Source organism: Perna viridis, chromosome 13, assembly GCF_037379345.1.
Source record: "Perna viridis isolate PV_CMFRI_1.1 ecotype Kerala chromosome 13, ASM3737934v1, whole genome shotgun sequence".
Taxonomy (NCBI): Eukaryota; Metazoa; Mollusca; class Bivalvia; order Mytilida; family Mytilidae; genus Perna; species Perna viridis.
In genome coordinates this window covers 9,763,123-9,775,033 of record NC_142457.1, presented here as the reverse complement: position 1 = coordinate 9,775,033, position 11,911 = coordinate 9,763,123, and the positions used below count along the sequence as shown (strand labels likewise).

The following is an 11,911-nucleotide window of genomic DNA, read 5'->3' as shown; positions in this document are numbered from 1 at the left end:
TAAACCCCAACAAACAAACAATCTAAATTTTAATTTCCAAAGATGTATCACATTCATCATAAATTCGTAGCCATCATCCAATATCTCACAAAAAAGAAAAAAAAATCCAAAAATCCGGAATAGGACTGCTTTTTCTCTCAAGACGAAATATGGAATCAAGCTTTTTTGGACACAGAGAAATAACACATTCGTCTTAACTAAAATCTAAGAATATCATTTGTGCATCTTAATAATATAGGAGATAATAAAATGGTTATTAAATTAACCTTGGAATAATGAGTGTGATTTGTGCAAGTAGGACGTGCATTTAAATCACGTGATTAAAATAATATCACTACGCTTTTAAAACAAGTAAGTTTTATTTCATCTCTAAATGCATTTCATACCACTTGGATTGCGTGGCACCGAGTTATCCACGAGCAAAGTGGTTTACTGACTTGCATATCTTTTCAATTCCAAATGATAAAATTGGACAAATGAACCATTGCTATCTCGCCAAGAGTTTGCAATGAAAACTAGTATACGTAAAATACTCTGCAACCCCACTTTGTGTATCACGTGACTTAGGGTGGCGCGCAACTCGGCGACAGATTTGACAATCGCTCTTCCTCTGAGTGTATACGTGTACAAGCCAGTGGAATTATGTACATGTATTATCGCTTAATTTATTTCTTTGGCTTATTGTGCGACTAAAACGTTTAAAACCATCATATTCAGATACAGAAGCATAATTTCTTTAGTTCACTTTCTGTCACGCAGTGTGATTGGTTTCCATACATGTTAGTCCGACTTATAGTTCCTAAAATAGAGAAATGAGACATGCCTTGCTGTTCTACCGTCACTTCAAAAAGAGCATCGCTCGGACTCGCCTGTAATAGTAACTGATATCGCTCTCTGACGTCATCCTTTGGTCGATAAAACATGTATAACAAGGGCTTTTTATTTTGGTTATTTGCATCGTAGCCCAATTGAGAATTTATTCGTTTTGCACTCAAAACGTTCTTTACCGACAGTACAGCACATTTTTCTTTACTAGTTAACTTGTTTATAACTCCCATAATATATGAAGATAATTTTGTAACAATGGGTTGTGTGACGTTTACTTCTACTGAGGAATAACACATGCAGTTATGCTCGTCGATTCCCGCGTCTGCGCAAGATCTGTCTTTTGGTATAGACCGGAAGAGACTGATTCCCCTTTTGAGCACATTAGGACTTTCCTTCGTTTCCTGGAAGGTTTCATGAAGTATGTCAACCAAAGTCTCGTGTAAATCGAACGGGCAAGTCAATCTATCCACATTAGTTTTCAAATTATGTTCCAAATGAGGATATTGTACCTTGAGTTCGTCAGGGACAACTATAGACATCATAGGTAACCTTTCTTCAATCCTTCCTACCGGGCTGTTTCGTATTTTATCCAACCGGGAGCCATGATCGCTTATGAAAAATAAAAATGAGTTCTTAAGAAATCCTTCCTCTTTTAAAAATGTCATCATATCTAATAAATCGTTGTCGGCTAATTTGATGAAGTTGACGTAGTTATGACTTAACTTGTTACTCCAAACCCAGGTGAACTTAAAGTCATTCCTATAGGCTATCAAAAACCGTTTAAAATATTCTATTGAAATGCCATGCATTGTTTTGTCACCATAACACAAATACGAGGTCGAACTCAACTTCACATTTTTATCTTCGAAAAATTGTAAGACGTCACTAACGGGCGATTCGAACAATTCCATTCTATTTACAGCAAGATAAAACGGACGCATGTAATGTGTTGTCGGTGGTTTCCGGAATCCACCACCACCACTCGTACCGAGGTTAAAGGTATTAATCCTAGGCCAGTCCTCGAGGAACATTGTAGCACCGCCCATTTTAGATATATTGTTCCAGATAAATGGGTGATTATCAAACGGTTTATTGTGTTTGACTGGGAATTTTTCCGAAAAGGCATATTCCCCCGTCAGTATAGGTACTACATTTGGCAGTGTATTATCCCCTACTTTAGTATATCCTTTTAAAGTGTATGCTCCAAGCGTTTTTTCAAGATAAGCCATAGTTTTTGGTAATTCGCGTATTGCTGCAAGCCTAGAAACAGAATCCATTCCAAACACTAAAATGTTATACTTCGGTTGCCTAACATTTGTGTTAGAAATGGTTTCAGAACGATGAACTTGAAAATGAAGACGGTGGTAAATCATTTTCGCATTCATCAGACATTTGACCTTTACAATGTCCGTATTTACAACAATTGAATCGTCAAACCACGTTTCCGGTCCGAATTCAATATCAATATCTTCACCATTCTTCCTATTTACTGCTTGATAATTACATTTAATGGTTTTCTTTCCCACTCGACTTCGGTTGATATGTAGCCTCGATTCATAGTCAAAGTAAACCAAGTCCGAATCCTTCGAACAGACGATAGGATCTGGGCGCCAAAAGAATTTCATGATTTCCCGGTCAAACGGATCAACTTCCGGTATAATACAACTCGCTCGTATATTTTTATGTACGTACATCATATAACCCGGACCAAAGTACAAATGAAATATGGTATAAACGCTGAAGAACATGAAAGTGCATGCTGCTACCAGAGTTCTCATGAATCTATTCCGTCGGATAAAATTCGTTATCAACTTCTTAATTTTTCTGAATGGATACATTTTGAACAATATTTGACCTAAGTCCGTGTCTATTTCTGTAAAGCTCTGGTGAATCTGTGTCTGTTCCCTGGGAAAATAGAAAAAAATATTAAATTTTGAAACAAAGATTCATTAACCTAAAAGTGTCAAAATTTAAAGAATTCCTCTACGGTGATACAAATAAAATAAACCTGACTGTCCTTACTCGTGTTACTTCAAAGACGAATGTCCCACATGATCCTGTAAATAGCAACAGAGAGAGTTTCCTATTTTGGCATTAACATGCATCAAGTTAGTGACGGAATCGGGGTTCTTGAGGTTCAAACCCCCTTTTATTGGAATATTTTATTCATTTTGTGCACAATTATGACAGAAAATGAGCGAATTGATGCTAGCCTTAGACAACCTCACCGGAACCCCTTGTTGTATAGACTTCTAGGTACGCTCCTCGGTTCCAATACTTTCACACAAACCTAGTGCAAGTTCACAACTTCATACTTAGTAACTGATCCTAGATTAAAAGGAAGTGATTTTACCTTTACAGGCATACAGACATTTTTTGAAAGAAAAACAGGGCTTTACAGACTCCGTTAGACGTGCAAAGGCTGCACCAGTAGGGGTTTTATCGGATATTTCATCTCACTGAATACCATCATAGAAACGTCTACATGAATATGATAAAAAAAAATCGTGCCTTTATTCCAAATATTTTATAGAACTAAACATACTTTAGGTCACGTTCAACATTGTAATTATGAGTTTGTAGTTTGTTATAATTTTCACTACTCTGTACATATCCGGCCTGTACACATCAATCGGATTCTTAACCAATCGCCCTATGTTCCTTTTGTGCAGCCGAACGAATTTTGAAAAATATTTTGGAAAATACAGGAACAGTAACTAATCATTATTATTGCAGATGCTGATATGTTTTTTTCCTGTATATTATATATTTTTCTCATGTAATCCTCACCCTTTTGCAATCTGATTAAAATACATGTATGCAAAGTCAATAGAGATGGGTATGTTATGGTGTAAGGGATGGATATGTTATGGTGTAAGGGATGGATATGTTATAGCCTAAGGGATGGACATGTTATTGTGCAAGGGATGGATATGATATAGTCTAAGAGATGGATATGTTATAGTCTGAAGGATGGATTCGTTATAGTGTAAGGAATGGATATATCATAGTTTAAGGGATGGATATGTTATGGTGTAAGGGATAGATATGTTAAAGTGTAAGGGATAGATATGTTAAAGTGTAAGGGATAGATATGTTATAGTCTAGTCTAATGGATGGATATGTTGTAGTCTAAGGGTTGGATTTGTTATAGTGTAAGGAATGGATATGTCACAGTCTAAGGGATAGATTTGTTAAAGTGTAAGGGATAGATATGTTATAGTGTAAGGGATAGATTTGTTAAAGTGTAAGGGATAGATATGTTATAGTGTAAGGGATAGATTTGTTAAAGTGTAAGGGATAGATATGTTAAAGTGTAAGGGATAGATATATTATAGTGTAGGGATGGATATGTTATAGTTTAACGGGTGGATATGTTACATGTACATGTACAATGCAAGGGATTGATGTTTGTTTTTATTGATACTGTGAATGTTTCGATTTCCTTTTATTTTATGAGGTAAATAATTATAACTACAATGGAAAGTTGCTCACTTACTTCACTGTTCATAACTCATATACTGACTTTTTGTATCGCGCTATAACTCTAAAAAATAGGCTTCTGGAACAGGATTATGTTGCTACAAGATTGAAGACATCACTATGGTGTATCCATCTGCACCATGAAAACTGATTTATTCAACGGGTCATAGTTTTCGTTTTCCTTTCCTCGTTTGTCTACCCCGGACTTGACTTTTTATGAGAAACTCGGCGGGTGTTTCTAGAAAAACAGAGGACGCTTACCCAACCGGTGCACCTGGTCCATGCTCCCAGTTTTAGTGAAGTCCAAGTTGCTCATTTGCTTTTGTTGTTTTGTATGTGTGATTTTAGTTGCTTTATGTTCTTTGTTGCATGTGTCTGTTTTCTATGTCTGGTCTTTGTCCCTGGATTGCGTTCTTTTGATTACGGCTATAACCTTGGTTCCCTTGGTTGCTCTTCCAAATATCAATAAAAATGACACATAGTGTACCAATAAACAGATAGGGAATTCGAACAGCCCATGAAATAAAGGGTAATAAACCTCCCCTTTTTCGGAACTACCCCTTATATGGCGAGTCTTTATCCATTATGAAAAAGAATGTGAACTATTGTATATATGATGTTGGGCACATTTTGTACACGACCTTTTATTTCTATTTTTAATATTTTAAAAGTTAAAACCCCAAAAGGAACACAAAACGTTTGAATCTGAAACTTTACAAATATTGGCACTGTAAGTATTCCAATATGAGATGCTTAAGGTGGTAGACCTAGGGTAAGGGACACAACTCTTTCAAATCATTGGAACGTTTGTATTCAACATTTTACATCAATCTCATGTAAGCATCAAAGTAACTTGGATGGATTTCATTCTGTTTCAAATGAAAGCTTGATATGCTTTGATGAAATTGAATATGATGCAAACATATCACTGATTTCAAGTGTTATGTCCCTTACTCTAGGTCTACCTCCTTAAAATGCAATAAGTATATCTTTCTTATACAATGTAGCTAAAAATTGAATTTTTCTTAACATCCTAATGTTACACGTAAAAGCACCATATGAAGATACGTAGCACAATGTACCCAAATGAGTGTGTGTGTGGGGGGGGGGGGGGTAACCTCACATTTCAGGGGTTATTAGATTACTCCCGACATAACAAAGAGAATGGGGTAGTTATGAGAACTGGACAAAAATTACCCGTGTGTGGGGGGCACATAATTGGCACATAATATGCTCTGGTCTGTGTCAAGGTCACCAGGGCCCCACCCCTTAAATAGGGATATTATGTATCTAATTAGACCACATGAGAAACAAATATACCCGTTATATGTTTCTAGGTATTTGATTCACATACTTGGTACATGTTCATGTATATACATGTAGGAGCATATTTCACTTCTTGACAAAGCCATGTGTTCTGACTTTTCGATCCAAATCACGATAGCAGAAATACAATGGAATACGGATTTCATGGCTTGCCTAACCATACAAATAAACAAAATACAGTAAAACATGTCTTACCTCAAAACATCGAACACATCTTCCCATTTATCCCGATTGTGTTATCGTGTGTAGTGTTACAATCAATGTATTAGGTATCCATTGAAATCTACCTTTAAATGATTAAGGTAAAGTCTATAACCCGACCATTTAAATATACACACAATCATAAACATGATTTAATGAACGAATCAATATCACTGAGTCGGGTGCGAACTAATCAACGGTGAACAAAACCATAAAAAAAACCCCATTAAAATCATAGTGACAAACAAATATACCCGATGTTGATCAATCAAAAAGAGAATCAGATTGGAGATTTTACAGGAATGTATATCATCAGTCCAATATCAAAATTTATATTCAATATTTAAAGCACAAAAAAACTGCTCATTTAACCTTTAAAGGTGAATCCTCTAGAATCGATTTGTTTAATTTCAGTGTATCAAACTCAGTTTTAGGGGTTGTTGTCAGTTTCGAGTATTTTTTTTTTAAAGTTGGGCAAAAATGAGCAAATTTAATAATAGCCTAGAACCCACTTTTTTCTGGACCCCCTTTCAAACTTTCTGGATCCACCCTAAAACTGTCACATCAGTATTATATTGACTGTATTCTATTATATGCATACATTTATACCCATATTATACATTTGTATCACACGAAAAATAGGTTTCGGGCATAAATGGGCATATTAAATTCACGGGAGGGAGGAATCTTTTTCGTTGGAAAATGTTGTTAATGTGTATAAAAATTTGATGTAAATGAGCGAATGGAAGTCCGAAAACACCGAAAATTTCGATCGACAACACCCCATCCTCCGGATTGGAATTCACAAACTTGGTAACCTATTATATAAATTTGATATTTACCTTAACTCTTCCCGGATGCACCCAAGAAAATACGTGTATTGAATATTTTAAATGTTTCAATTGAATTTAAGTGTACCATGATTTACACGTGTAAACGGATAACTTAAACAACATTGCAATTTCTATAGGTATCACAAGAGTTTAACTGTTTAATATCACCTATATTATCATACCCAAAAAACATAATTAGTTTAAATCTTGCCTTTGAGCAGTCCGGCGTTGATTAAAAGAGGGTGGACCAAGCGATAACCATTTCAATTCCTGCTTGTAAATTATTTTTTTCGCTAATGAGATATTTGTACATAAAACAATTTCACATCATGTACTTAACAGTTATCGAAATGCGGTCCAGTACGGCTCCGGGTGTCAAAAGAATAGGCCCGCAGCAGTGCTAAGCCTGTCGTAAAAGGCGACTAAATAGCGTTCAGAACTCTAGCCTTAAGATCAGCTGGGTTGTTAAGTTCAGCTTTAAAATATTTATTTGCTCAAGAATACAAGCATATTAACATGAACGATATGAAACTAAAACAAGGAAATGGAATAAAAAGGAGGGTCCTGGCTAAAAGGGCGGGGTTGGGGTAACGTGAGAGAGTCATTTCGTTTATACATGTACATGTAGTATTATTCAGACCTTTTAGTTCGTTTGATAAAATGATGAACACATGCAAAAATATTCGTGTTTTCATCATATGTAAGACTTTCGTCACCAGCCAACAGAAACTATTTTGTTATGTTAAAACCGTGCCAGCAGGGAATTTTTATGTTCATTATACAAGTTGCATTCCATAAAATAGTGGATTTAAACTTCAAAAGGATGTCCACAACTGCAAGAAGGGGATGGCACTTCATTTACACGAAATAAATCACTATTTAGGGAACCGCACAGCCTGGTACATGTATGTATAACATTAACTTCCCTTCAGCAAAATTAAAGTACTCAGGGTTTTCTTTCCGTTGCCCTTTAATGATTCTTTCGAAAATGCTTATGCTTCTTGCATATGTTATCTGTAAATTTATAGCTGATTCCAGTCTGGGTTGTGTGCCCCAGGAATTGGAATGGGATACATCTGACATGCTACATAAATGGAAAAACCTGACCGCAAACCATAGTGGTGTACCATGTCGGGAAAGATGCCACGTTTCTTCCACGTTAAATAAACCTGCTGCGGTATTCGATAGGAGTAAGAACCTCCGCTGCAGGAAGCTAAATTGTCCGACCCTAAACCCTCTCCCTATTTCCAGTGCGATCAAAGTCCGTCGACCCTATTGTCCTTGTGTCCTATCCCATTTTTCATTTCACCATCATTTCATGTTCATTTTATCACCCATTTCATGTTCTTCGCCCGATTTAGCTGAAATATTGCTGCTTGGGCGTTAAACATCAACAATCAATCAATCGAAATTCGCTCCGGGTCTGTGATTTATTTTTCAGTCAACTGGTATAAAAACTTGAATGAAAACAAACATGAAAAGATACATGTAGTGTGGCAAGCCGTCGGGTTTTTCTCCATTTTTTAATTTATATATGTATTTGTTTTTTAAATATAGACAATAATTATAATAATAACAACAACAATAATCACTTTTTTTGCCAAATTACACCCATATGGATAGATCTTGAAAAACAGAATTTTAAGAACATACGACAATTGTAATTATAACAGCATGTTGGGGGTACAGCGGATCGATGGACATTCAGTGTATTACTTAAACGGAATATGAATTAGTAAAGTCATCACACAAATGAATAAAATCCTTTACAAAAACAAATCAAGTCCTATGTAAGCTCTTGCCATCAATTGGCGTCTGCCGTCGTCCGCCGTCGTCGTTAACAAATTTTCAAAACAAAGCTTGGTATGAATGTTCTTTAAGATATTCTACAAATAACTGAATAATTGATGTGGAGATACATTATGTTTCATCCGTTGAAAGACATGACCGCCTTTACTAAAAATAGAACATAAATGAAGATAAATAAAAATTGATTGTTTGTTGTGAACGGACATAACAAAATCATAACAAAAATGACACAGAGTTCATGCAAGTTCAATACAGACAATGGATTCAGCACTAACCTAATTTGTCCCCTTTATGAGCTACATACGCGAGATTTAAAATAAAAGGGCGACAACCAAAATCTACAGAACGATTAAGAATTGAATCTATAGGAGCTTGCTCCCACTATCAAATATGCAGCCCCACTATTATATAACATAGAATAATAGTGGGCTGCATATTTGATAGTGGGAGCAAGTCTGGTGGGGCTGCATATATGATAGTGGGAGCAAGCCTAAAGGGGCTGCATATTTGATAGCGGGAGCAAGCCTAAAGGGACTGCATATTTGATAACGGGAGCAAGCCTAAAGGGACTGCATATTTGATAGGAGCAAGCCTAAAGGGGCTGCATATTTGATAGCGGGAGCAAGGCTGGTGGGGTTGCATATTTGACAGTGGGAGTAAGGCTGGTGTGGCTGCATATTGGACAGTGGGAGCAAGTCTGGTGGGGCTGCATATTTGGCAGTATATAAGAGCAAGCCAAAAGGGGCTGCATATTCGATAGCGGGAACAAGCCTAAAGGGGCTGCATATTTGTAAGTAGGAGCAAAACTAAAGGAGCTGCATATTTGATAGTGGGGGCAAGGCTGGTGGGGCTGCATATTGGACAGTGGGAGCAAGTCTGGTGGGGCTGCATATTTGGCAGTATATAAGAGCAAGCCTAATAGGGCTGCATATTCGATAGCGGGAACAAGCCTAAAGGGGCTGCATATTTGATAGTTGGAGCAAGCCTAAAGGGGCTGCATATTTGATAGCGGGAGCAAGTCTAGTTGTGCTCCATATTTGACAGTGGGAGCAAGGCTGGTGGGGCTGCATATTTGACAGTGGGAGTAAGGCTGGTGTGGCTGCATATTGGACAGTGGGTCAAGTTTGGTGGGGTGCATATTTGGCAGTATATAGGAGCAAGCCTAAAGGGGCTGCATATTCGATAGCGGGAGCAAGCCTAAAGGGGCTGCATATTTGATAGTTGGAGCAAGCCTAAAGGGGCTGCATATTTGAAAGTAGGAGCAAGCCTAGTGGAGCTGCATATTTGACAGTAGGAGCTAGGCTAGTGTGGCCGCATATTTGACAGTGGAAGCAAGCCTGTTGGGGCTGCATATTTGATAGTGGGAGCAAGCCTAGTGGGGCTGCATATTTGATAGTAGGAGCAAGCCTAAAGGGGCTGCATGTTTGATAGCGGGAGCAAGACTAAAGGACAGCCTATTTGATAGCGGGAACAAGCCTAAAGAGTCTGCATATTTGACAGTGGGAGCAAGCCTAGTGGGGTTGCATATTTGACAGTGGCAGCAAGTCTAGTGGGGCTGCATATTTGACTAGGGAGCAAGCCTAATAATACAGAAAAATATTATTGTAGAAAGGAGTTCAATGCGTGTACTATGCATTTTTTTTTAAAATAATGTAACAGTCATGATAAATACAGACAGGAACGGACTCACGTATGCCTAAAAACCACCCAATTCATTTTTATTTCTAATTCAGAAGTACATGATATAACCAGCCTGTCATTTGTTTGTTGCACATTCAGAAAAAAAAAAATACAACGGTTTGAGTACGAAATTATCACTATGCAAGTGTTACAAAATGTATCTTTGATTTGGATGATTTAAGTTGGAAAGTTGGAGAGAAATGTTCGGTTAAATATAGCATAAATAGACCGTAAACGCAGCAATTGTTCGGTGTTTTTTTTTCTACAAAACAAATCACTTCAATCTAATTACAGTTATATCATTCAGTTGCTCCATTCAAACACTGCATGCAGGATCTTGCAACTCCCCATTCTACTACCTTTCTGTTCTGATGACCTTTTTCATCCGCTCAATCAGATTTCATCTTCCATGATTTTGAAAGCATTAATCAAAGAAAAAAACGAGTATTCTGAAATGTCATCTGACATAAATAAAACCATTGATAGGTCAAATTCAAAGTAGACTAGACCACTTCTCTTTCAATTTCATGTTTTTGTGTACGTTCAGACTGCGATTCCAGTGTAGGTAGACCGTTGCTAGTTTTCCAATTTATTTGCAACCTATGTTTTTGGAGTAGGTAGTGTAACTATATATTTTCTAATTAAAGACTCAGTAACTCACAATGAAATAACTAGTTACTAATTGCAACAATAAAAATGGTATCAAGAAATCATGAAAATTGAACAAGAGGCTCCTAGGAGACTGAATCGCTTACTTAGTTCATTTCTCGCCTTGCAGGGGCAGTTACTCTAACAAGGAGCCGTTCTACAACCTTGACCCATTAGACTATTGTAGGCTTTGTAATACGAATCATTTCATCAATTGAAAAATATGTTTAATATCTATTATAGTTTTAAATATATTGGAAACGCAATTTTTAGCCTTTCAAGAGCAATACTTATAACTCTGACAAGGAGTCGTCTTGCAACTTTGACCTATAAAGAGTTCTGCAGGCCTAACCATAAGGATCATTTCATCAATTGAAAGTTTGTTTTTTTTTTATCTATTTCAGTTTTCAAGATATAGGTTTAAAATGTAAAAAAAAAAAAAAAACAACAAACAAACCGTCATTTTTCGCCTTTCAACAGCAATAACTTTAACAAATAGACGTTAAAAAATTATATTGATCCTGATATTAATGTTGTAGATCTTTTGATTCTGCAACTGGCGCATATTTTCTAATTCACTCTATCTCTTCAAATTTTCAAGATATAGACACAGTTCAGTGAATCACCCCCTTGGATCTATTTATAGTTATGGCAGCCATTTCGTTTTGAATATGAACAAATCGGATGTAATTTTAAAACTACAAACTCTACGGATGATGGTGATAAAAATTAGCTTCACCAGCAATTTTGATGTCAGAGGAGAAAATTTTTGAAAAAAAAATAACAGACGACAAACAACAGATGACAGATACCAAGTGATGGCATAAGCTCACATGGACCTTTCGTTCTGGTGAGCTTATGTCAGATAATGGACCAAGGCAGTGGCGGATCCAGAGGGGGTTGAAGGGGACGGCACCCCCATTTTAATGGAAAATTTCATATGTAAAATTAACAAAATAACGGCAAATAATGTCATAGCACCCCCTTTTTCTGAGGAACCATGGCTGGCATCCCTCCTTTGCAAAGTGTATGGATCCACCCCTGCAAGGGACAAATCCCAGAACTCTGGTCTCCTTTGCCTTTGATATTAAAATATTGTAAGA

General features: G+C 36.8%; 1 protein-coding gene across 1 annotated transcript; it reads right to left on the bottom strand.

Moving 5' to 3' along the window:
• Positions 1-340: 340 nt before the first annotated feature.
• Positions 341-6,705, bottom strand: LOC148599503 (uncharacterized). Its single transcript, XM_088558655.1, has 3 exons — positions 6,681-6,705; positions 5,833-5,924; positions 341-2,733 (listed from the first exon to the last, which is right to left on the bottom strand). The coding sequence occupies exon 3, from the start codon at positions 2,664-2,666 to the stop codon at positions 714-716; it is 1,953 nt and encodes a 650-aa protein (XP_088414781.1). The 5' UTR covers positions 2,667-2,733; positions 5,833-5,924; positions 6,681-6,705; the 3' UTR covers positions 341-713.
• Positions 6,706-11,911: the final 5,206 nt, after the last annotated feature.